Source organism: Gobius niger, assembly GCF_951799975.1.
Source record: "Gobius niger genome assembly, chromosome: 14".
Taxonomy (NCBI): Eukaryota; Metazoa; Chordata; class Actinopteri; order Gobiiformes; family Gobiidae; genus Gobius; species Gobius niger.
In genome coordinates, this window is record NC_136865.1 from 27,260,929 (window position 1) to 27,288,493 (window position 27,565).

Below are 27,565 nucleotides of genomic sequence, written 5' to 3' on the forward strand. Positions count from 1 at the left end.
GCTTTTCGATTATTTTGTTGTTATCTGCTCCTAATTCGTCAATTTGCATCACAGGTTTTCGCCGTTTCACCGTCCCTCCTGAGCAAACTATCGAGGACTAATCATGTCGAAAACAGGAAATTGAAATCACATGATAGGAATAGACAAATTAAAAAGGAAGTTGCGTCACACTGTAAGCCCGAACAAGCTGACTGGACTTATAAGGTAGAATCTGTTTCATCAAAACTTTTAAGTTAACCTCTGCCTTAACCAAGTGCCATTTTCTCCAGTTCAGCTTTACCCAAGTCTAAAAGCTTCTCAACTGGAGCTTACAGCCTGTAGGCCAGGGTAACGGCTCATTTGAAAGCTACGGCCTACAAAACTGATTATGATTAGGGTTTTTTTAAATTTGTTTTTTGTTGCTTTCTTTATCACTTTTCCCCCCTTGCTTTTTGACACTTTTATGTGTTTTCGACACGTTTTTTAGTTGTGTTTTTTGTGGCTCTTTTCTTGCTTTTTTGCTGTATTTTCATCCTCGTTTTCGTTGCTATATTGACGATTTTATATTTAGGTAATGCCAAACTGGAGGAAATGTGCTCGACTCAGGGTTAAGAGATTAATGAACTGAAAACTTTAAAGTTCAACCTGGCTTAAACCTATCAGGAGTTTTTAAGCCAAGTTGAACTTTCAAGTTTTCAGTTCATCTTATCTCAAAAAACAGTTATTTTGTTTTTTATGTGTTTATTTACTTTATTCAGGCTGCAGAGTCATGCAAGCGTCGCCAAAGTCCCGCCCCAAAACTCAAAAAATTTGCTGCTGCTTCTGCAATGAACTGATTTTATAATGTATTTGAATGTTTTTGGTCAAAATATCAGACCTAATTAAACCACTGCCGTCGCTTGTTTTCAGCCGAACACGTAAATGAGGCTGTAGCCCGAGCTCCAGTCCAAAAGCACCCACAGTCTTTGTGAAAGATCAAACGATGAGACGATCTCCACATGGGGTTAGTCATCCTGAAATATTGGCGGCAGAGGCACAGAAACAGATGAGCCTCTCCGTTTGCTGATCTCTATTTCAATAGTTTGTTCAGCTACAGCGACGCGGAGTGAGGGAGTGTTGTGTGCCAGGTCAAACTGTGTCAGGTCAAACTCAGAGGGATTTCTAGTCTTCACCGCGACGTTTTATAATCCATCAACCGACGGGAAAGACACAGAAGGCAAGGTGTGCAGAGATAAGCAGGAGAAGAGACTCCACGTCGTCAAGTTAAACAGCACAAAACATAATCCTCAACTTCCTTACACCTAAACCCTGCTTCATCCTTGTCAACAAAGTTTATTATCAGGATTTTGTTTTGTGATTGGTTAAACATCACAAATCTCAAATTCACCAGATCTGTGGTAAACAGAACAGACTTAAATAAACCTCTTAATTATTTTAATACTGTATGTACTTAATGCGATGGACACACACGAGGAATGAGTCTATGACACTTAAACCCTGGTGTCAGACACAGAGATGATGATTTTCTTAGACTCCTTTCCTCTTTCTGTGAGAGGTAGTTAACTTTTATTATCGTTAGTTTATTTTGGTCAGAAGTATTTCAGTCATGTATAACTATCAAATCAGATCAGAACATAACATATTACTCAAAATACAGTAATATATTAGTCATTACAATTTAAGTAAATCGAGTTACAAGTGCATTTAAAGGGTTTGAATTGATGTTTGATGCCAGTGCCAAATAAAATTCAGCCGAATCAAGTTGGACACTGGTGTATTAGATCTTTCCATGTAGTTAAAGCAGTACTAAGTAACTTGTATACCCTAATTAATCCGTCCCGTAGTCCCTCTGGGGGTAATACAAGTGTTAATGGGATGACTGGAGGGTCTTTCATCTCCCCCTGGTGTCTCTGGCCAGAAACCACAATTGCAAGTTCGCTGCCTCCAGGTCGGAGTCCCCAATACACGCTAATGGAATCAGGAAGAAGAAGCTAGCAGGCTAACAGTGGGCTAGCGTCACTTATACAGTATTTACAGCCAAGTTTGAGTGAAAAAATGATCTCCATTGTGTAATTGAATGTACAATATCCCTCTGTCCCTTTGTCTTTTCTGTCAGCGTAGTATTTACTCTCACGGACAATTAATGAGTAAAAACAAACATGCTACGACACCTGCAGTGGCGCTTATGGCCTCTAGGGGCATGAGCTACTTAGTATGTCATCAAAACAAAGCACGAGAGAAGGGGTAAAGCGAAGGAAAAGGCACTGTGGCATTTTTACTATGTATTACTTTATTAAATGATTATCGATTAACTGTTTACCACTAGCCCAGACATTTTATACTTTTATATAAGATTGATCATAGTAGAACTAGTAACCAAGATACAAATAACTGGTGTATAAACAGATGCCACATTTGATGCTCATTTGATTATACCATATTTTCTCCAATCATACAGCAGAACGATTAGTTGTTAGCATACTTTTTATTGATCAAGCCCATGATAATCTGATTAATCATGAACATCCCTAAAGACGGAACATTCCCGTTGAAAATTCCTGTTGAACATTCTCATAATGTTCAACCCTACAGCTGTATCATAGTAACAAATTCCACGATGTTCCTTGCGCACCATCTCCCCACAGTCTCACCCTTTCACGGGTTTTTTTTTTTGCGTTTTTTTTTCCCGCCCGAACAGCTGTTGTTTTTATTTCCTCGCCGCCGCTTGAGCGTGCGACGAGCGCGCGGGGTCCGCTGCTGCCGTTGCCTGAAAAGCCGCAGTGTTCGTTCATGTGTTGGGTCTTAATGATGACATCTGTGGAGCGGCGCGGGGCCCCGGAGGGTGAACGCGGGGCCTCGGCTGATGTGCAGTGGCTGTGTCAGGCCTGTTCCCTCTCGCTCTCTCTCTTTCTCCCTCTCCTGCGGTGATGAGCCCGGATCCAGGTTACTGTGGCTCAGAAAAAAAAAAAATACTGCTGAACCAGAACATCCTGTCCTCAGCCCCGTCCAGTCCGCTCACATCGGATCACGCTCAGTCCCATTTGAAGAAGCGGCGTCCGGCCCTGGGTCCCTCTCCCCTTCCATCCTCCCCCATCCTCGTCGCAGCGTCTCAGGTTTAGAGCGGTGCAGATGCTGTTTATTGGAGACAGATTGCGCTCCGACGGGGGAAGCGTTTCATTCCTTTCGGATTGTCCCTCCCGGGGTCGCCTCTGGTTAATCATCTGCCGTGTTTAGTGGGTGCGTGTGTGGTTTGCATATGGATCTGTCAGGACCGTCCCAAATTAAAACAACTCGTAAAGACTATGACGCTCCTCCACCCGGTCACGCGCTCGCCGTCTCAATATTGTCCAGTTGCTGTTTTTTAATGAGTCTACTGTACACTGAAAAGCGCTTGAAGAACCATCTCTTTAACCTCTTAACCCCCGCCTTAACCTGGCTGGGCTTGTCCCTGTTTCAGAGCGTGGTGTCCTGCACTGGTCAGCTCCTCTAGCTCCTTCTCCTCCTGCCTCCACAGTCTTTCACTATCTCCTCATTTGTCCCCTTTTTGTTTCCTGTACCTCCTCATGTGACGCCTCCTCTGTGCTGCAGGTGTGGGGGCTCTTGGTGCCTCTTCAGTGTCTCAGAAGAAGAAATGTGTATGTCTCAAATAGGCATTTTGTTTACCGTTAAAAAGCTGCTTTCTTCAGGACCATGTGGACTCTCAAAGTAAACAAATCCACCAAACCCCCAGAAAAACACAGCGACGACGTACAAAAGTATCCAGAAAAACAATGTGGAACACAGAAACTACAAATGCAGTGAGCAGAAAAAGGGAAAAAAAATTCAGCTGTACCAAGAGAGAGGGAGGTCACTTCCTGTTTTCATGTCGCCGTGACAACATGAGGATGAAAACGCAGCGAAAAAAGCATGAAAAATGTAGCAAAACAGGCGACAAGAAGTGATTAAAAAAGAACGATAAAGTGGCAACAACACAAGGAAAAAAATCATCGATCTGTTTTGTAGTTCTTAGCTTTCAAATGAGGTGTTTCACTGGCCTATAGTCTTTGAGCTCCAGTCGAAAAGCTTCTAGATTTGGGTAAAGCTGAACAGGAGTAAATGTGCTTGATTTAGGACGGGGTTTTTTTGTGGGCTTGGTGAATGTATTTTTAAAGCAAAAGAAATCCTCATGTGCCGAATATTTTGAAAGTCACCAGAAAGATCATTTAGCCGTCTAAATTTGGAAGGAAAACAAATACATACAGTATACACACTGCAAAAAGTATATCAAACATAGGCTTAAATTACTTGAATTGAAGAAATGTATCTTTTCACTCACTTAGACCTTTTCCCTGATCTGAACAATTAACTTTGCTATAGTTTAATGACATTTCAGACTAGTCCTAAGGTAATCTTGCTTGAAATAAGAAAGTAAAACTACCAGTGAGACAATGTTCTTACCCCATTAGCAAAGAAAATTACCTGAAATAAATACGAAATGTGTTGAAACAAGTGAGAAACACCTCAGAACAAGTGAAATACTCCAGGTCAAATGCCCAGCTGAATCCTAACTACTCAAAACAACTCAAATGTGGATTATTGAGTTAAACTAATCCTGATAATTACTTTTTTGCAGTGTATACAGACCTATAACTCAAACATATGAATAAAAGCCCAGGTCCCCGTGCCTCTGGTTGGGAAACACTGATTCACTTCATGTACCCTTTGTCCCCATGTGTTCAGTGATGGTGTCAAGAGATTTCCTTATCTCCGATACTCCGATACTCCGATTCTCCGATACTCAAAGCTTCATGCGGCTAACTGAAGTGAGCTCATGTGCCGTCTCTATGCATCGGCTAAATTTATCTCGTTGCATTGTTTCAAGAGAAATGCTGTGAACATCTGTCGCTACAAACTGTACAGAAAATATGAATGTATAGGATTGTAGGCTGGGTGTTGTACTGTAGTGACTGCAGAAGTGTATAGGGGAAGTCTTTTAACTAACCCTAAAGGAAGCTCCAGAGGCCCGAAGCCCTGGCGGCGGCGCTCCCTCTCCAGGATGTGAGTGTGTGGAGACGTGCTCGGGTGTCTTTGTAGTGACAGAGGTTAGAGCTGCTGTCTCCCTCTGCACATCTCTCTCTCTCTGCCTTTACTTTCTCCCAGTCTGTCCCTCTCTCGGGCGTCTTTGTAGTGCAGAAAACCACAACCTGAAAGCATTATGGTGACGTAGAAAATATATACTAATGTCTAATTGAATCTGGCTGTTTGGATCAGGCAGTGCTGGTAGTTTTTGTTTGTTTTTCGAGGTGCAAACGTTTGATCAGGGCATACGACATTGGCAAATTATGAATAAAATGGGAAATTATTTGAAGGCAGACCTGATAATCCCTACGGTATGCTACATGACTCTTTATTTAGAGATCATTTTAAGGTTCACCAACCCTTTGAGCATCCCCAGAGCACTTGAGACTTGAGTGGCCACTGCAGGTGTCGTAGCATGTTGCGTTTTTTTACTCATTAATTGTCCGTGAGAGTAAATACTACGTTGACAGAAAAGACAAAGGGACAGAGGGATATTGTGCATCCAATTACACAATGGAGATAATTTCTTTCACTCAAACGTGGCTGTAAATACTGTTTAAGTGGCGCTAGCCCGCAGTTAGCTTTGCCCGTTAGCCTGTTAGCTTCTTCTTCGTGATTAGTGTGAATCGGTGGCTCCGTCCTTGTTGTTTTCTGGCCAGAGACACCAGGGGGAGATGAAAGACCCCCCCTAAAGAGACTCGATGCAAGTTGGTAATTTTGTGCTCCCTGCTGCCACCTCAGGTCATACGCGTAACTGCAGCTTCTATATTAAGCTCGTGCATGACAACACTTCAGAGCTTGTGACCGTGCAGGATTTTAGAGGCAGTTGTGGTGAACAGGTCTGAGCTCATTCTACACATTAGTACATGGCTGGAACATATAGGGGGAGGAAAATACTTAGTTTTAACATTTTTAAACTCTGTATAGTCCCTTTAAGCTCTAAAGGGCGACCACGCTCCCTCAGCTCTAAAAAGGTCAGTGACCCCTGGTTTACATCTCTAGTTTGGCTGTAATTAGGTTTATCAGTGTTCCACAGAACGCTATGTGCTACTTTTGGAAAGTGATTTTTCTTTTTTTCTTTTTTCATTTTTGTCCACTACTTAATGTGTACTTAATCCTTGTATATAAGATGCCTCTAGTTACTATTACTTGATGACACATTTTCCTGTCTATTTTGTGTTCTTGAGAGCTGATGTAGCATTATGGCATCAATAAAGTCCTATCTTAATCTTAATCCCAACCAATTTGACTGTAGAAATCCAGAGAGAAGTTGAATATACTTGTTGATTAGAAGTGGGCGATATGACCAAAAACAACAACAACACAAACTCGTATCACGATTTTCCTTGGCTGACATCACAATTTTGATTTGATGTCATGTTTATCAGTATATTGAAAACTAAAGCCATGTGCTTCCTCTGAAAGCCCACACTTAGCCCTTTGCTTAAATCCCCATATCACTCAGAGCTGGTCTTAACCGAGCAGCAGAAGCCGTTAGTGAGGAGAAGTGTCTGTTACTGAGCACAGAGCTGCACTGAAAATAAAAGACAAATAATCACAAAATAGTCTAGATGTTTTATGAGGTGGTTCTTTTGTGAAAACTTTGAGAACCTCGTGCTTTATTTCTCTCTCTCTCTCCTGCTTCTTCTCCCTCGCCCTCGTGTCATGGCTCCATATGGCGCCTCTCATGTCGGTGCTGGATCGTAGCACTTACTGCTCCCTCTCCCTCCTGCCCGTATACCTCCACTGACGCCTGCCAAGAAAATTATATATATAGGCCATTACACACAGTTGTTTTCTGATTGCAGAATGTGATTATGTCCCTTATGTGAGTGACGAGTTTCACAATATTGTAAGGGCAGGCAGTCAACAGCTCTTTTAACCTCGAGTGATTTCACATTATTACATGTAACGTCGATTATGGACGCCGATGGTGTGATTTCTGTACGTGTGTAGAGTACGTGGGTAGTTATATTTGAATACTGCTGTCGATGCGATATAATTTGCATGTACACTACATGTGATTTTGACCAGAGTCAGGACAGAGAGCGCAGCTAGTGCAACACTCAGCTAAACAAAGCAGCATAAACATGACTGTAGGGCTTTAGGGGCAGGCGCTTGAATATGAAGCCTCTCTATTGCTTGAGTAGATCATCTTTGTAAGGAAAGGCTCGGGCTCTGCGTCTTGGACAATGGGCGAGGAGCTCGCTTCTCTCCGGTCCGCATGGTAGCGGGCTGACATTGCTGCGATACCACCTCCTAGTGGCTGGAAGATTCAAAAAAACATGGAAACCAATGGTGACTTTACACCAATGGGCAAGGAACATGCTTCTACAGTATATGGTCCTTATGGCGGGGAGCTGACATTGCTGTAATACCGCCCCCTGGTGGCCAGGGGTGACTCCAAGAGACACTTGGGAGCATTGATTTCAAATGTCCCAAGAACGTCTTAAAATCCTGGCTCCAAAGATTTTTTTTTTTAATCGCTATGACCCATGTGACCACGCTGGTGTAGGTGAAATATTTTTGTTTATCAGCCCGAAATTTGGAAGCATTTTCAGTACAGTGACTCCAGGCTCCAGAGCCTGTCAATCAAGCTCTGGAGCTCTGTGGAGGCTCCGCCCTTTTAAGGAACAGGCTGCGTAGGAGGAGACAGAGCGGCCATTAAGGTTCACTCTGGACTCGGGAACCTTTTTCAATGAATGGGGCTGAATGGGACCGGCTCATCTTTATTATGTTTTATCTATGCTTTACACATAACAAAAACAACTTAAAAGCCTGGCTACTCACACCATTACTGTTGCTAAAAATATATATATTTGTGTTACCGTGACAACGCTGAGAAGAGTAACATATATTTAATCACTCTGGTTTTATGTCATAAAAATGTCTATATATCTAATATATATAGATGGAAGTTTGGACATTTTTTTACTCGCTACTGCCACCTCAGGTCTTACGCATAACTGCAGTCTCTATATTATCCTCTTAACCCCCACCCGAACCGAGCATATTTTCTCCAGTTTGGCTTTACCCAAATGTAAAAGCTTCAAAAACGAAAGGGAATGAGGATGAAAACGCAATAAAAAAGTGGCAAAAAATTTGACAATAATGCGAAATTGTGTTGAAAATGCAATAAGAAGAGCCCCCAAAAAAGCAACAAAAGAGTGACACAAAAAGGATGAAAAAGTGGCAAAAATTCAATGACAACAATACAAGGAAAAAGATCCATATAGATCCGTTTTGTAGGTCTTAGCTTTCAAATGATTTGTCTTACCCCCGCCTTAATTTCTCCTTTGTGAGATCATTAAAGGTTTATCTTATCTTATCTGATCTTAACCGACTGCCTTATCTCCAGTTCAGCTTCTCCCAAATCTATAAGCGCCTGGACTGGAGCCAAAGTAACACCTCATTTGAAAGCTAAGCCCTACAAAACTGATCTAAACTGATCTTTTTCCATTGCTCCCATGTTGTCGTTTGTTTTACATTCTTTTTCATCTATTTTTGCCACTTTGTTGTGTTTTTGTTGCGCGTTTGTTGATTTTTTTCTATTACGTTTTCATCGCTTGTTAATCATTTTTTTGTCACTTTTTGGTTGCTTTTTATTGCTCTTTTGTGCCGTTTTTAGGTCATTTTTTAAATACTTTCTGTAGCGTTTTCTTCCTCGTTTACTTCTTGTTTTTGTTGCTCTTTTGACCCTTTTGACCCCTTTTTTTTTTTTTCAAGAAGCTCTGAGATTTGGGCCATTTTTTTTATACTTTCTGTAGCGTTTTCTTCCTCGTTTACTTCTTGTTTTTGTTGCTATTTTGACCCTTTTGACCCTTTTTTTTTTTTCTTCAAGAAGCTCTGAGATTTGGGCCAAACTGGAGAAAATGTGCCCAGTTCAGGTGGGGGTTAAGAGGTTAAATAAAGGAGTTGACATAATTTCCTGATCACGTGCCCCTGCATCGGCTGCGTTCAGACCCTGCATGCTCTGTAGGAGGAGGTCGAGCAGCCATCTTGGATTCTCTCAAATTAAACTGGGTGCCCAAAGAACTGGATGGATGATGTTTAACCAAACATTTAATCTATTTTAAATGTACTTATTTGCAGAGAAGCTTCCACAGACCCAACTTTGGAAACCACTGCATAGAGAATGAATGTGTGAATGAATGGTTGTCTGTCTCTCCTTTACTGCAACATTACTGACCTCCAGCACAAATCTGAAACCCACCTTCTAATCACGTTTCCTCTTCTCTCTTCTTCCCTCCGCAGAGTGAACCCGGACTCCCTCTCACCGAGCTGACCGCTGACGTCTGCTTCGTTACTTCCTCGGTTCCTGTGATCGGACGACGAAACTGTGGCTTCTCTCAACTCCGCCTCTTTCCCGTTTTCTATAAGACTTGAATCCTCCCGCAAACACCCCTTTTTTTCTCTCTGACCAAAACCAGGTGCCAAACCGACTGTGTCAACAAAAACAACAAAAAGAAGAAGCAAAAAATCTTTTATACAACCGTCACACTTTAGCTTTAGCAACTACGCTCAAAACTCGTCATCACTTCCTATTTTAACTCGAAATTAGCGTCACCTTATTTGAAAAAAAAAAACGTGGGTCCTTATCCATTGTCTTCTTGCTAGTGCTCGCTAAGCTGCTAACGTTGACGCTAAAAAAAGACGACCAGTGCATTATTGGTTCAAAAGTGCTTTATCGACATCAGTAACCGGGCGACTAGCGAGCCGTTCCTCCTCTCCACGCTGCTAACGCTAAGTGCTAACGCTAACCGCTAAAGGGTGATTGCTGGCTCCTTCCCGGATCTTCGCGCTGTGATACCCTCCTCCTTACACTTCGTTTTCCTATATCTCCGCGTTATCTTCCAAGCTCTGTGTTTTGGTTTCTTCCATGGGACGTGGCCCGGGTCTTCACGCCACGGCGAACAAGCAGAAAAGCCCCTTTATCGGACACCGCTGACCTCGTTTAACTCTATTCTTCCTCGTGAAACCTGCTAAGAACATGCAATTTCAACCGCATCGTGTTGCGGAGCTAAGGGAAAAATCGTAAACCTAAAGCCATACCTAACACCAGCCATAAACGGAGTGAGGTTTTTTTTTTTAATTAGTTTTGCATCGCGTAGGCCGCACATTCAGGGAGTCGATGTAGAAATTCAACTTTAAGAATTTCTGGAAGGTTGTCGTAAAAGGGCGGTGGTCGAGTTTCCCCCCCGTGTTGCGTTTTTTTTTCTGCGCTCTACACGAATGAATCCGGATATTTTCATGCGTTCCTCGTGGGCAGAACCGCGCTGCCCTGCCAGGATAGGGCCCAAACCTACTTTCGTCTTGTTTTGTTGGGCCAAGCTAAACTCGGAGCAGAGACACTCGCGCAAGGGCATCGAACGCACATAGGACGAGCGGGCGAACCCCTCAGCTGTCCCAAGAAAAGCCACTCTCCGCCAATCGCCAACACCTTCAACTGTTCGGAAAAAAAACAAACCAAAACCGCTCGCATACAGACCTTTATCCTTTTTCGCTTTCCGGGATTTGAAGCTCGTGCCAAATTCGTAGACGTAGTCAGCTTTGTTTACCCCGACGAAGCGGCCATTTTGAACCTGCCAGTACTGTTTACAGCTTAGAAATAAAAGAAAAACAGGAAAAAAAGGCTAAGAATAACCTCCCCCCCCCCCCCTATTTGTGAAAGTGCCGACCAGGCATCAAGACATTCTCTCGAAGTTTACATCCAAATGTTTACAAAGGGAACCCCCCAGTTTTTTCCACACACGCATGAATTGTAGATTCTCGTGCCATAGACAACTCTGAAAACCTCTTCGCGGAGAGAAAAAAGGGAGAGGCGTTTACACTTTCACTTCATCTGTTTACACTTTAGACTCAACAATCACTGCCCAAGAGGACGACTCTGGCCAATAGACTGTCATTTTCAAGCGTGCCAAAACAGATTAGCAGAAAATATTCATGTAGATAGTGGAAGCTGCCGAACACAGTCCCCTTTATTCACTGCGTTTATGTAAAAAAAAACGAATAACGGGCAGTTCCTTTTGGGCCTAAAGAAGAAAAAAACAACCTCACCGTTTACTGAAGCTGCTTAAAGGAGGGATCGTTTACAGATGAACTGAAGACTCGACCCTTTGCACCTTTGTACTTGTGACGCTTTTATTCATAGACTTTTCATACGACGAGAAAAAGGAGAGAGATTTTTTTGAACACAGACTTGTTTGTTAAAAAAAAAAGAAGAAGAAGTAGAGGAAGATGGAAGCCACATTAGGGATGCTCTGCTTGTCCCTCCTCATCTCGTCCTGCCTGGCGGTCTCCACGGTAACCCTCTCCACGGAGCGGCGCACTGCGGAGAATCAGAAGACCGTAAGTAACGTCTCGGGCACATGTTCGGGAGGTATTTCATCGGGGGTGACAGGTGGCCCGGGTGGTACTGTGGTCATCTGGTGGTTCGGTCCGACACTTCGGTGAAGCTTTGCCGATGCCTGAATGTGGCGACTGGTGCGACAGATCCGGAGTTTCTGCCGAGGATTATCCAGTTCAACTATAACCGGCACTTAATCAATTTCTTTGGGATATTAATGGGTTTGCTCAACTGTTATTATCGCGTAAGTGCGTTCAGTTGTCCACACGTTTTGGCTCAAACGTTGCTTCTTGGGTCCAATTTGGTTTTGAATATCAAAATAATCTTGCAGGCTTTTTCATCCCAGGGCCAATCTCGTAATCTAGATTCAGTCAAATGTTCTTGTTCTTGATTTGAGTAACTTTTCCATAAATCTGTCTGGTTTTACACTCAAATGAAGAAAAAAACTCAACAACAATCTTATTTCTTTTACTTTTAACCTTATTTGCTGGGCATTTACATCTTTTTTATTAATTGAAGTGTAAAAAAAAGAAAAGGTTTCTTGAAATGAGTGATTCAAATCAAGGACAAATTTAGTTATTTTAAAGGAATAGGCCAACGTTTTTACATACTGAGATATGTTCTTACCTTAGCTTTGACGAGTTCTTTAGGACCTGTCTGGTCTTCACCTGTGCCTTCAGTCACGTAAACACAGCGCAGACGGCGTTAGCATTTAGCCTCTCCCTCTCTCCTCTATAGCTCCAAAACAGGTCAAGATAGAAGCTACCAAGCTCTTCCACGTTTTCCCTATTTAAATATGATTTTGTTAAGTGTGACACTACAAAGTATAATTACACAAAATTAAACAATGTGGATTTTCTAAGCGGATAAAAGGGGGAACTATATTGTAAGGCGTAATAATACCAGGAGTAGTTGGAAATCTGCGCAGTAATCTTCACTTTACTGCGCAGTAATCTTCACTTTACTGCACAGTAATCTTCACTTTACTGTGCGGATGCCACATTTGGTGCCTGGAATGGAATGTGCCCACCACTTCTTCTTCTTCTTCGGGTACTTTCCGGCGGACTAGCTGCCTCCAGGCACATTGCTGCCTCTGTAGGTGAAATCCGGTATCACACTCAGATTACATCCACAACAGCCCGATGGCTACAAGGAAATCCAGGAACTCTTACAGCAAAATCCTGGCCCTGGGTAGGACTTAGTTTGTGCCCACTGATCTAAGCCATAGTTTTTATATTGAATGAAGGCTTATGATGATGATAAAATACTGCACAGATCCATCAGGTCCCAGGACTTTGGCCAAGCTTAAATGGGACAAGGCACAGCCCACGGGAGAGAGAGAGAGAGAGAGAGAGAGAGAGGGGGGGGGGGGGGGGGACCAACATAAATACATTAAGAATTTTCTCAATTTTATGTAAAATTGGAGTGATATGTTCCATATTTGTTTATTATTCAAAAAAGCAGCTTCGCACACTCAGTTAGTCGAGGTCTTAGATACATTCGGTGGAACCTTCAGATCTTTTATCTTTTTTGAACTACAGAAGAAAGAAAAAAAAACACTAGAAAAAGAAAAGAATGATCTGAAGAAAACTGTATCTATTGAATAAATATATCTTGGGCCTCGACTACCTGAATGTGCGATGCTGCTTTTTTGAATTTTGAAGATTTTCTTTAACGTCTCTTTCTCACCGTATCTGTTTATTGAAGTGGGGCAGCATTTAATGGAAAAGCTGCTATTGCTATAAATGTGCCAAACTCAGGTGTAGCTATTTTGTTGTGCAGAAATTGTCATTTTTTACAGATGTTTTAAAGGCCCTAAACCTGCTTTATCAATTTTAAATTGGTATTTGTCAACCAAACTCCTAACTTTCCTACCACATTTCTGACATCCCGATTCTCCTCAGGGATGAGTTATTGGTGCGTTTCGCCAACTGCTAGTTCACAGATTAAAAGTTTTTGTAATTAGAGAACAAAACCTTTATTCCATGACTAGAATAAATCCGGTGTAGGGCCTTTAAACATTAAGATGAATATGATTTATATTATTAGTGTATGCTCAGTAACTCTTTTCCTTCTCAGCCCTCGAACAGTAAAGCGAGCTCCACGCTGTTCCTGCTCACCGGTCGAAAGCCGGTCCTGGTCCCGCCGCCGGCCGGGCCCAAAGTCGCCCCCAAAAAGGCGGAGGTGGAGGAGGGAGACGATGCGCCGGTCGTGGCCGAGCTTCCGCCCAAGCCCCTCCCACAAACCATGTTGCCGAGAAACATGACGGCGGCCGACGCCCTGAAGCCGCCCCTCGGAGCCGCACAGGTGGCCCCGCCCCCCCGGCAGCTGGTGGACGTGGACGTGTGCAGGTATTTGAAGTTCCATATATTGAAGCACACAAATATTGCAATAAACGATATTATTGAAGATGTTTTAATGCCATAGAAACCAAGTCTTAAAGCATAAAAATGGCACTAAAGCTTTGTACTTCATTTTAACATATCCAACTATGAACATGAAATACAATGAAATACAGTGTTCTTAGAGTAAAAAATAAAGTATTATGAGAAAGAATGTATGTAAATGAACAGACCATAGATATTGAGCCCAAAAATATCTTGTTTATCTGTCATTTACTGAACTATAAGTTAATATAACGATGAACAAAGTGGAGAGAATTTGTCAGGAAACGAGGTAATTATGCTCCAATAAAGACCATACATTAGACTATAGGTCTATGTTTATGACATAAACACGCTCCAATGTACTGGAGCTTCTCCTCTCGCCTGCCTAGGCACAAATACCTGCTGGAAAGAGGAGATGAGCAGAAATGTGTTACTGTTTTGAAAAAGGAACTACTACTAGCAAAACTAGTGCGTCATGTCACTTGTTAAAGTAATCCAAGTACTTTAAAGGGTCTAGATGCAAGTTGGCCATTTTATACTCACTACTGCCACCTCAGGCCATACATGTAACTGCACCTTCTATATTAAACTTGTGCATGACGGCACTTCGGACCCGAAGTAACAACTTTCTGAGTGACAGTGCAGGATTTTAGAGGCAGTTGTGGTGAACAGGTCTGAGCTCATTCTACACATTAGGACATGGCAGGAACATGTAGGGGGAGGAAAATACTTCATTTTAACATTTTTTTAACCAACTAATAAGCCAACTCATTAGCCCCAACTCCGCTAGTATACATTTGAATTTGCTGTTTTCTGGTTTAGACATGAATCACACCAAGTTTAGACATAATTTAGTCCAACTTAGAACTATTTTAGACCCTAGGCTCACAAACTATTTTCTTTGTGGGATGAAATTCCCACATGGGTCGTCTCATGATCGGAAGGTCCGGGGTTCAAATCCCAGCTCCTGAAGGTGCACATTGTCGTTGTGTCCTTGGGCAAGACACTTCACCCACCTTGCCTCCAGTGTTGTGGCAATGCCAGGAGAATGTCCTGCTGAATTTGGCTATAGATTAAACAGTCTGTTAAACATAGGTATTGAATAACATTATACAATTATAAGTGCATGCAAATAAGAAAGAAACTAAGTTATTAAGTAGAACAAAATGAGCTAAACGGTTGCATGTCTAAACAAACATGTTGCACTCGTTTGAAACGGCACAAGCCATTTGTTCCTCATGTGCGCTTACATAACTGCACTTCTGCACCTCTCCACAACTATTGCTGCTTGTCTTTAACCGATTTGCATGTGCAGGAAACAGAGCAGATGAAGTGGAGGTTATTTTGTGGACTTGAGCGCAAAGAGCCGGGGTCTGAAATTGATCGAAAATCAAAACCAAATCGCATCAAGCGCCTCATTTGGAGCTGAAACCCGGTTTTCCCTGCTCGGAGCCGCGTTCCCGGCTGCAGCAGTGCTGGGTTGCTGAGCGGGTGATGAGTGCGCAGCATACTGAGAGGCAGACTGTGCTTCGGTGAGAGGCGTCTGGCTGTTGCTTAGGAACGCTCCTCTCTCGGTCTCGGGATGCTTGTGTCGGTGTCAGCACTTGGACTATAAGAGCCCCTCGTTCACATGGAAACGATCCTCTGATCAACTGCAGCCGATGAGACTCTCCCGTTGTGCATATGCATCTTTCACAGATCTCCACGCAGAGCCATATTGTGAGGACGCGAGCCGTTATCTTTGCATTCACACACGTTTTTCTTTTTTCTTTTTTTTTTGTGGAGTCGCAGCTACAGTTTGTGAACCGTCGCTAATCCGCACAAGGCGGCGGAGTGGCAGAGCGGTTAGCGTTCTGCTCGCGCCTGCGGGGTTTTCTGCCTGCTCCAGTTTACCCCCGACCAAGTAAAACAGTCACAGGCACAAAACAATCCCAAAACCAGGCGGGTTGACTCGGGAGTGTTGGTGTGGCTGTGAATGTAAAACAAAGAAGAGGGAGCTGTGTATGACGGACTTTCATGAGTTTGTGGAGATAAGACTTTATTGATCTCACAATGGAGACTTGTTACAGCAGCTCTCAAGAACACTGGGGGTGCAAATAGTCGGGAAATGTGCAAACAAAGAAGATAATGTGCAACGAAATAATAGTAAAATAGTTTCTTATGCACAATGGATAAAAAAAAGGGGGACAAAGGTACAAATAATCAAAATAGAATAGAGTATATAGTAATAAGAAAAGAAAATATGTACAGGGACGGCTTATTATAGTTAATTTTATATCATAACTAATTGCCTAATGTCATTACTGTGTATAGTCATTGTAGTTTTATACATCTGATCACGGTGTTAAGCGCAAGAACAAAAAAAGGGCTAGTTCTGATTAGTCCCGAGTAGGCCAGCCGATCATAGGATTTTTTCAATAGCGTTTGTACACCTACTTTACATATTTTAGTTTCTAAACTTTTGCGTATAATTTCAGAAACATAAGAGACAGAGACTCACCGTTTTTTTAATTTGGAATCTATTGATCTTTGTCTTTCAAACAAGCTCCCTCTGAAGTAACATAATTATACTCCTTTAGAAGCTTCATACACGGGATTATAGACAGTTCTAAAATTTGGCCAAAGATAATCAGTGGTGCATACCGACATCAGCCAATCAAAATACACGATAATTGTTTAGTAGTTTAGTTTAGTTTATTGAAAGATTTCCATCTGTAATCCCCACATCCGTTGACCGATCTTTCTATATATTTCTATGATAGAAACCTTTGCTATAATAATAAATGCTTAACTTTAGGCTGTTTGAGAGATTTACAAAAACAACAACATCAAATTAAATTACTTAAATTGTCAGCCTTTATATCGGCTGTCGGCCATGCCAGACCCCTTCATATCGGTATCGGTATAGGACCCCGAAAATCCACATCGGTCGGGCCCTAGTCCCGAGAACGTACATGAATGTGACAGTGGGTCGATAGATGGCAGTGCCGCAGGTCCCGCCTCCACAATGAAGACTCCTCATTGGTCACTCACGTAACTTCTCTGTAAACACTATGGGGAAACTAGCTAATAACAATAACAGCTAAGATTACTAGGATATTTTTTTGGACGACTCCTTGCAACGGTACTTTTTGTGACACAAGATGAAGTGGGGAAGCTGCTGTGTGTTTATGGAGTTTCAATGAGGCCATGTTTACACCACGGTTCACATCTGTCCAGGTTCAGCTGTCGTTAACTTTAGCAGGACATCAACGACTCCTTTATGCTCTCATATCATTGAGCTGAGGGTAAATGCACTGTTAGGTAATCTGCTGTTATGTTTTGGAGCTGTTTGACTACTGTCTATAGAGTAAACTTTTGCCTTGTTGTCGGTCTGATGCTCTGGGAATAAGCTTTGTCTGTAATGCTAGTTCTGTGGGTATTTGCTGGTTTGCGGTAGATTTGATTATAAAAGAAAAAACACCTGGAGTTCACATCACCAGCAGCCACTGAATATGTATCAGCTGGATCACAAATCTCATGACGAATCTTGTTTTCGCTTAAATCAAATGCTCATCATCATTCTCCATTGCGTGTCGTCTGCAGAGGTTACTATGACGTGATGGGGCACTTCGACACCACCTTTAACTGCTCGAGGGGCAGCTACATTTACTGCTGCGGGACGTGCCATTACCGCTTCTGCTGTGAGCACCAGCGGGACCGCCTGGACCAGGAAGCCTGCAACAACTACAACTCCCCCGGGTGGGTGGAGCAGCAAGGACCAGCCACGCCGGCCTCGGGACAGAACACGGACCCCGACTTCGAGACGCTCCAGCAGCAAAGCAGCAGGTACAGCAGAGAGCGGTGCCTTATTCTACTAAACCATGTTACAGGAACACATGTTGTTATTTGCCCCTCATCTGTGTTTTTGGTGACATTGCCTTCACTAGGAAGCATTTCTTGCTAATAGCAGCTTTTTTAGTTTCTAGACAATAACAGCAAACCATTTAAAGTGCGACATAGCAGGTGAATTAGCTACTTCATCGCTTCCCAAAACCGTCTTTCCATGGTGTATTCAATCACAATTATTGACATATTTTATATCCACGTGTCCTGAAGGGAACCCAAGATGACGCTACAATCCAAAAATGGTCATTTCCTTTCTGCGAGAAACCCGGTACAGAAGAGCGGAGAAATGTGCGCTTTAGGACTGGTTTTCTCAAAATGAGGTTTTTGGACCTTCAGCTACTCTGGGGCGGTTTGCAGCCGAGTGTGAAGCAGCCGGGATCCAAATCCGAGGCCATGGTTCTCCACCGGAAAAAGGTGGCTTCCTCTCTACAGGTCGGTGGGGAGTCCTTGCCTCAAGTGGAGGAGTTCAAGTATCTCGGGGTCTTGTTCACGAGTAAGGGACGGATGGAGCGTGAGATCGACAGACGGATCGGTGCGGCGTCAGCAGTGATGCGGTCGGGCTGTTGTGAAGAGGGAGCTGAGTCGGGGCAAAGCTCTCGATTTACCGATCGATCTATGTTCCCACCCTCACCTATGGTCATGAGATTGAGTAATGACCGAAAGGACGACATCGCGGATACAAGCGACCCTTCGAGATCGGTTCAGGAGCTCAGTTACCCGGGAGGAGCTCGGAGTAGAGTCGCTGCTCCTTCACATCGAAAGGAGCAGCTGAGGTGGCTCGAGCATCTGTTTCGGATGCCTCCTGGTCGCGTCCCTTGGGAGGTGTTCCAGGCATGTCCTACTGGGACAAGGCCTCGTGGAAGACCAAGGACACACTGGTGGGACTATGTCTCTGAGCTGGCCTGGTGTCGCCTCGGGGTCCCCCCAGAACAGCTGAAGGAGGTGTGCGTGGATCGGGAAGTCTGGGACCCGGCCACGGATAAAGCGGAAGAAAATGGATGGATGGAGGTTTTTGCTCCACTCATGCAATGAAAAAGCCACTTTAGTAGCTTCTAAGGACTCCAAACTTTCCAGAGGGATTTTTAATATCTAATGCCCAGCCTGATATATTGAACTTTGAACCTGAAACAAGTTTTACAGATTTTTTCAGCTATGATTAGCTTGTTCAAAAACTAAACAAGATCCAAACTCCCCTCTGAAACAATCTGTTACTAATATATCAACAAAAAAATATATAGACAATTTTGGCCTCATTTTTATATGAAACATAAAATAATCTTACAATACCTTCTTTCCTCATTTTTGTATGAGTAATGTTTTTTTCCCCTATTCACCTGCAGCGTCTCTCCGTTAGACATCTTTATTCCTTCTCTTACAGCACAGCGTACGTGATCGGGGGAGTGATCTCGTTCACTCTGGTGGTGGCGGTGGGAGTGAGAATCGCCTTCAGTAAAGTGGCCCGAAGACCGCGGCACAGGGACAACAACGTGCCCAGGTCAGACACGTAACAAACATCACAGAATGCAGAGAGAAAATGAATGATTCACCATCTCGTCCTCTCGGTCTCAGATCTCTGGTGGACATCTTGCGTCACCAGTCCAGTCCGGTGCAGCAGGGGGAGAGGAACAACATCGCCATCATGGGCAGCACCGCGTCGGACGGTCGCACCTCCAAAAACATGTACGCCCCTGTGCTACAGAGCAAGGACAACCGCAGTAAGTGTCCCATCAGATTAAATGCCTTTTTCACAGCAACTCTTTTCTTAAAGTGTCGGGTTGCAATTCAGGGGCTTTACACAATATCGACTTTCTTGAGCTTTAAGCCATGTTCTAATGGTATATCTTCATCTATTACGTACCCGGAGTGGTGTTTTGTTTACTTCAAGCGTGTTCCAGGCAATGGCCGCTGGCTGCTCTGCTTTGTGACGACGGCACTGCTGTAGTGTCTCCATATAGCCGTTAGTCTCCCATTGGAAAGCATTGCACTTTAGACATGTTAAAACAGCTTTAAAGCCTGGTTTCTAATTTTCTTAAACTTTCTACAGCTAGATATTCCTCCTGTGAGGATGCTGGGTTAGTTACAAGTAAAGAAACCAGGCGGGTTTTCGTAAGAAAACATTTAGAAATCTCGTACTAATGAGGGCCGGACTGTTAGCACTGGAGCAGCGAGAGCTATATGTCACATAAGGGCAGAGTCTACAGTGAAGATCCCGCCCTTATGCCCTTTTTAGGAACATGCTTCGTCAGAGCTGGGGAGAGGGAGTCTGTAAATCCGCCATGATTTCCCCCTCGAACGTGGTTATTTTGTCAAATGGGAGGAGTGAGTAATGACGGTCTATTAATAATATGTCTATGGTTCCAGGATTCCGATTTCGGATTAGTCCGGTTCACTATGTTTAGATTTCCACTGTTGTGGGATTTTCATGCAGAGTGTGAAAACTATTTATTTTTGGAAACCTTATGGTATAAGCAATGAGAAAAACACGGTTTCCATTTGCCCAGTCATTTGGTAAAATGAGTACAATTATACCATTCTTCCTTTAGAGTAAATGGGGAGTTCTGGTCATCGCTACGGGAACACCATGAAACATAATGACAAAGGTTTCATTTACTTTTTTGATATAAACAACCAAATAGAATTTTCTGCCAAATTTGGTAAATTTCCGGCAAACTGTGTTTTTTACACAGTGTGTACACTGTGTTTTTTTCCTTATCAGAGCAAATGGAAACATTTTTTTTTCGGATTGCTTTCATAAAGTGTATAGTGTATAGTTTTGATACTCTCAACAAAAATCTGGTGAACCGGACTGGACTAAAGTTCTGCACTGGACGCTCCAGCCCACTCTCCGATACACGTCACAAAAGCCAATGAAGCTCCAGACACTTTCACCAAACCCTCCTAAAGCTGATGAGCCCATTTGTCGGTTACTTTAACTTTTCCAAACACGTTTTAGCCGCGCCTCCCATGTCTCTGGAGCACTGCAGGAATGACGACGCCCTCTGCTGGTGCTTTGTATAGCTACATTTAATAACATCTTTCAGACATTATAGTAGGTTATATGACAAAAACGTCACGGTTATAGGACTTAAGTGTGACACATTCAGGACAGCAGGTCTTGTTTAGGCCAATTTAATGAGAAATATTAGATAAGACAATATAAGAAAAATGTTTTGACCATTTACAAGAAATTTAAATTTTGTCCCTCATTCCCTTTAAATCTGAAGACTGAACATAGCCTTTGACACACGATTTAGATACATATAACTCTTCCTACATTTGATCTTATAAAAATATCATTATCTTACGGTTAGTTTTGCTCCTATCCGCTCTTTTCTGAGTCCGAACTGGCCGGTCCACACTTGAACCGAGTCTCTCTCAGAGGAACGCGCTGGTAATTGTCGCCTTGTACAGTTTCGCTCTCGGGCTCTCAGGCTCTCACTCACAACAAACACATCCCACGGCAGGCGCCAGGTCTGCTCCTCTCCGCTGCGAGGGGCGCGTTGCCAGATAAGACGGTGAAAATCTCAGCGGGGATACACTTTCAAATTAGGCAACGCGTTCCCTGGATCTTATTATCGTCCGTGTCTCCAGACAATGGGCTGCAGCCTTTATTTAGGCCCAGCACTGACACTGGAGACTCTGAAGAGAAAGAGGAAGTAATGCCATTTCTGTGCGCTCTATTCCTGACTAATGTCATTAATGATCACCTTTGACCTTTGAACTGTGTGACTGATTTAGGATGTTGAGGTTTCTTCTCTGCTGTAATAGATACAGACGGCATGCTTGGAATTACCCATAAATGGTCATGTTCGAAGCAGACAGAGGGATAACAAATAGATTTAAAAAAAAACGTAAACTGAGGAGCTAAATGGTTCAATAGCTCATAAATACTTAAATGCTAACCAAGAAGTGAACGTTAGCTTCGTGCTAACTGAAACTGGTAAATTTCCCACCTCCCACTCCCACAAAAAGGCCTTGGAACGGCGCTCGAAGTGGTAATTACAACTTGTAAACTCGTAGACCTCCAGACTGCTACGAGTTTTAATCCGAGATGAAGACAATAATGGCGCCCCCAGTGGTGAAGTGCCGCTATTGATAAACTGTAGCAAAACCATTGCATCAGTGAAGTGATTTTTGGTCACAGCTTTCAACATAATGTTATGTCACATGTTTCTAATTCTGTCTGGTTTGGAGAAGCTTTCATATACGTTTGTGAAGTGGTGACGTCACAGCTCTACTTCCGGGTCTGCAGATGTGCGAGAAACTACAAAAAACTCTTTAATATCACAATCAATATTTCTGCAACTCAACAGAGAGTTACTGAACATTCTTATTTGTCAGGCCCATAAGCCAAAAATGCTGAACCTACTGCTATAAAAGTAAGAAAATGCTAACTGCGCAGCAGCTACGCTATCCCGGAAGTAGTGACTTTAGTAAATATTACTTTTTTAGCAGTAGGTGCAGTATTTTTGACTAGTGAGTCTGAGAAATAAGTAGGTTCAGTAACTCTCCGTTGAGTTTCAGAAATATCAATGGTTGTTTTGAAGAGTTTTTTATGTTTTTTTGTGCATATTTGCCGGTCTGCTAGTACCTGGAAGCGGAAGTCGCGACGTCACACTAAACAAACGTATAACATTAGCGTCGTATGAGCTAGGAAAGAAACCAGCTACCAATTGCCTGGAACGCACCATAAATGTTAGTTACAACTGCTGTTTTTTTGCTTATACTGTATAATTTTCTGTGAAAAATGGACCTGATTTTGGCTTGACTTTGTTTGTGTGCGATAAATATGTTTATAGTCTGACAGAAAACGGTTAAAAAGAGTGAAATATTGTGATTCCCATGAGAGGTTTTCTTCCCCCTCCGCTATAGCTTCGCCGAGGGGGAAAACAGAATCTTTTGAGAAACACATTTTTTCACAGTATTTTCTGGTGGAATATAAACGTATTTATCACATACAAATAAAGTCAAGTTTAAATCGGGTCCACATGGATATTTTCTCACCGCAGATTATTCAGTAGAAGTGAAAAAACGGCAGTCGTAACTACCGCTAGATATCCGTTAGCACTAGCACGATGCTAACATGAAGCATCCTGTTAGCATTCTCCGTTATTTATGTATTTATGGGCTGTTGAACCACTTTGCTCCTCTCCATGTCTTTGTTTCTTTATTTAGTAAAAAACTATATTCATAATTCAGCATTTGTTACAGTAGTTTTTGAATAACTTAAATTAACTTAACCTTAACTCTTTTCAAACATGACCATAATGGGCGAGTCCAGTGATGCCGTCTGATCTATGTATGACACATTGCCGTCTGTGTCTGTTGCTGTTTGCCATTCAAAGTGTCGAGAAGGTAGAAACATTCTTAAGTGCAACTTGTTAAAGGCTGCAAGGTCAAGTCATTTTATTTTCTGATATTTCATTATACTCAGGGATGTTTCAGACAGAGTGGAGCTGCTTTTTTTTTGGAATGAAAAGAACCATTTGCGCTCGGTGACCTCCGAAAATCATAAACTAATCTTTCATATTTTATAATCACTCAAAAAAACTTAAGTGTAACTGAAGCAGTAAAATACTCCTTAGTTACTTTACTAATCTACACAGAGTACACAGCAGACAATTGCATAGTGTTTCTCCACAGGTAGGACATCCTGCATTGGGGCCTCTACAGGTTTGGGCTTCTGTAATTGTTCACAGTCTGTTTATTGTTAAAGAAGACTCTGATTACTGTATTGTTCAGAAGCTATTGTGTCTATAGTGTGACTTTAAATTGTGCTTAAACCTTTGTGATTTCCATTATTATCAGATTTTTGCAGCGCTCTTTTTCTCTCTTCTGTAGCCGCTCTGTCTTCTCACTCTTCTCTTTTTCATAGTCTCTCCAGGACGGTTATTTATGGATTGAAATTTCCCCCAAATCTGCCAAATAAGTCTTTAGGTTTCGATCAACATTGGCAAACATATAATTTCCTCAACAATTGAAGTAAATTCACAGTAAAGTGAGTTTACTCCTGGGAGGCTGCTCTGTCTCTGTCCTCTGTCTCTCTCCTGTCGCTTTTTTTTTTTTTCTTTCTCTAAACTTCTTGAAGCTTTTATGAATCTGTGCTCTGTCCATGGAGTGGTGTGCTTCAGTTTGTCGGCTCTGCTCTTTCCGCAGCTGGGACTTTGCCTCACCCTTTTAACCAGCAGGGGGCGCCCTCCAGCCCCAAACACACAGCCACCATCGGTAAGCCTCACGCCGAGGCACGGTTCAGTCAGGCCCATGCCCGAGGCCGCAGCACGAACATCTGGATTCACCCGTGATACTGACCGTTCAGGGGAAAAAGCAAACCATCATGTCTTCGCAAAGAACCAGTCGCTTTAATGTGTGCATGTGACCCGTCCTTTAGTGCTTCTGGGACAACTATTTCTCCATCCTGAACACAATTCTTCCCAAAACTGCAGTTGAATCTCATTGCTTACTTTCCTGGGAGGACATCGATGAGTTTAGGGAACTTTTAGGAAACAAAGCGGGGGTTAAAGGTTACAGTAAAGATTGCAACTTGCAGCAGTAGTTTTAGGGCAGTGGATTTCAACTCCCAAATATGACTTCTTCTTGTATAATATGATGTAAAAAATATTGTCCTTTCCTCAAAACGTGTTGTAGAATAAGTAGAAAGAAGCTTAAGCTATGATAGAAACAACCTAATAACAGTCACTTTAACTCAAATAGCAATTCAGTATTATTTTCTGTACATAATTTAAGTATTAAGCAAGGAAAGTTTAGTTCTAGAGCACAATTCATAGGAAGAAAGCAGATCAAATCAATTAATAAACAATCATCATAAAAAGAGTTGTCTGCCTGGATGTGAACATTGTCATTGTCAGAGTCATTAGGGCTGCTCGATTATTGAAAAAATAATAATCACGATTATTTTTGTCATAATTGAAATCACGATTATTCAAACGATTATTTGTTGCCTTTAAAAAAATCCATCAAAAAAAGACAAAAATCCAGCAAAAAAAAGACAAAAATCCAGCAAAAAAAGACAAAAATCCATGAAAAAAATTGACAAAAATCCAGCAAAAAAGTGACAAAAATCCAGCAAAAAAAGACAAAAATCCAGCAAAAAAGTGACAAAAATCCATCAAAAAAGTGACAAAAATCCATCTAAAAATAGACAAAAATCCATCAAAAAAGTGACAAAAAAGTGACAAAAAGTGACAAAAATCATGTTAGTGACAAAAATTCATCAAAAAATGACAAAAATCTAAAAATGTAAAAATTGAAAAAAAAAAAAAAAATTGAAAAAAAAAAATTTAAAATCGATTTTTTGCGATTATGCTAATTTTGTAATCGTTTACTGTTGTAATCGAAATCGTAATCGAATTTCGATTAATTGCACAGCCCTAAGAGTCATTGTCACATCCTCCTGAAGACTGAAGCTGTAGCCTCCCTGTGTTTAGTCCTGACTCTGGGACCCGACAGGAGACCCCTCCCTGAAGCTCCCAGTTCCTGAGATGGTTCATACGGCTCTAACATGTCAGAGATGTACGAACCATTCGCTACTTGTGCATTACCATAATGCATTGCGGCTTGGGGTGTTCACTCGCACTCAAAGGCCTCCAGCTCATAGCTACCCCCCAAGGCGCAAAGCATTATGGGTCATGTGCAAGTAGAGAATGAAGTCTTGCACACAAGCAGTGCTGTTTTAAATTCTATTCTCTGAGCGACAGGAAGCCAGTGCAGAGACCGGAGCACTGGACTAATATGCTCGTGTTTCCTGGTTCTTGTCACGAAAGAAGTGTTTTCTGGGAAAGGCTTGAGACTCACAGAAAACAGTTCTGCGACCCACAAAAATGGTTCAGATTAGGGAACAAAGCACAGCAGTCTCTCCTAATGTCTCCGACCGAGATATCAGGCACCCAGAACACAATACTATTGGCTATAATAATGCTGATACTAATTTGCTGAATATTTCCTGAACGAAAATGAATGAGACTTGCCTTTCTTTAGTTGTAGAGCCCTCCCTGAGTCCCCTCTGGGAAGCTGTGTGAAATCATGTTTAAGATTTGTTTCCTCCTTTTGCAGAACTGCTGCTGCAAAACTGCCCATGCTATACTAGAACTATACTAGATAAATACTCGAGGATGTTTTGGCATAAAACTAGGCTTTTTCATGGTTCTTCAGTTGAAATTAAACAACCCTATGGAGCTAAATTAGTGCCAGAATAGTGAGAATAAATGCAGGTGGCACATATTTATATATTATATCGTTTTATAAAATGATTGGAACTTAAAGTCATACATCTTTAACTGTAGGCTATTTGGGAGAGAAACAGTACATGAAATGATAAAAAAAAAAACTCTCTCACCACCATAGGGCGCCTTATTCAGGGAATAACCTCGTAACTAGGAGACTGGCTCTTTGCGGATGGTTTGTGCAGAAACGAACTCCTGTCTGTGGCGTCAGTATCACAGGAGGATGAGATGTTCCTCAGCCCCTTTGTCTGTCCCTCACAGCTCTGCCCACTCTCTCTCTCTGCTTGAGCCCAGCACATGTCAAACTGTGGTTATCTGTGTTGACGGGAGCCTGTCTGCCTGTCTGCTCCGGCGCCGCTTCAGAACACCTTCTTCTCTCTGTCGTGTAGCAGTCGTGTGCAAGTGTGTGCTTCCTGCTGCCCCCACGTGGTACTGCAGCTCTCGGCTTCAAGCCCTGTGTCCTTGTGCAATGCTCGCTCATCTGAGTCCCTTTAAATCAACACCGTAAAGCCAAACAGTCACCGGCCGAAGGGAGGAGTGAAGCCACAGCGGCCTGGATGAGGGGCTCTCACTGTGCCACCATGAACTTTACAAGTGAAACAGCCGACACACCGAGTAGATTATGTTTAGGTCATGTTAAGATAATGTGGCAGCTCATGCTGGTCCTCAGAACCTCGTGTCCTTCTGTGTTCGGCTCAGAGGGACAGAAAGGGAAAAGAAGGAAAAGCGACAGAGATAAAAACATCCCATTGGGCTCGTGCTCAGCATGAGCTCAGCGTCGCTCTCCCCGGTGTGACAGTGTGAGGCGCACAGAGCTCTGGACCACACTTTACAGAGACTTTACTGAACGCTACTGCCTTTTACTGCTGCGTCTTAATGATCACATGACTCATCAGTGACTATATCAAGTATAGACTCATCATAACTCAACAAACGTATGTAACTTCACAGCAGTATGATAATAAAGAATATACTTAATTATGATAGATTACACTCTTCTCCAATACTACTACTGCACTACCACATCCATACAAATAGAACCTCTTACTCTATTGGTTTCAGAGGTGGGTACAGAAGCTAAAATATTTACTTAAAGGAACAGTCCACCGTTTTTCCATACTGAGATCTGTTCTTGCCTGAACTTAGACGAGTTGATACCAACATCTTTGGTCATTCTGCGTGACTGAGCGCATGCACAAAGACCAGACAGGTACACGTCAACTCGTCTAAGCTCAGGTAAGAACATATCTCAGTATGGAAAAACGGTGGCCTGTTCCTGTAGTTTAGTCAAGTAAGAGTAAAAAGTACTTAGAGAAAATATTACTTGAGTAGTTTGAGTAATGGTTAGTGATGGTAGTGACTTAAATAATGAGAAATAAAACATGAAATAATGTGAAAATTGTCATGTTGTCAAAGAAAATACCATGAAATCATACAAAAAGAAAGTAAGTAGTGTCAAAAGGAAGATTTTTCATAGTGGCACGTCAAGTAAGAGTACAGATGCTTCACTTTAATATTATTCAAGTCAATTGCTGAGTTCTACCCACCTCTGAGATAAGACAAGATAATCCTTTATTGATCTCACAACGGAGAAAATCACTCGATACATTCGGCTCTTATGATCACTCAGGGTGTGAAAAACAGACAGGAAATGTGCAAACAGTTAA

At 42.4% G+C, this 27,565-nt stretch overlaps 1 protein-coding gene across 2 annotated transcripts in view; it reads left to right on the top strand.

Moving 5' to 3' along the window:
- Positions 1-11,239: 11,239 nt before the first annotated feature.
- The window catches only part of shisa7b (shisa family member 7), a 30,871-nt gene continuing 14,545 nt past the window's right edge, over positions 11,240-27,565 (top strand). Inside the window, exons 1-6 of one of the 2 annotated variants that reach the window (XM_079570934.1) lie at positions 11,240-11,385; positions 13,463-13,734; positions 17,356-17,598; positions 19,037-19,153; positions 19,228-19,373; positions 23,815-23,883. In XM_079570934.1, coding sequence (XP_079427060.1) covers positions 11,275-11,385; positions 13,463-13,734; positions 17,356-17,598; positions 19,037-19,153; positions 19,228-19,373; positions 23,815-23,883 — 958 coding nt within the window. In that variant the 5' untranslated portion in view covers positions 11,240-11,274. The remainder of the gene's footprint in view (positions 11,386-13,462; positions 13,735-17,355; positions 17,599-19,036; positions 19,154-19,227; positions 19,374-23,814; positions 23,884-27,565) is intronic. The other variant, XM_079570935.1, reaches the window with a different exon arrangement.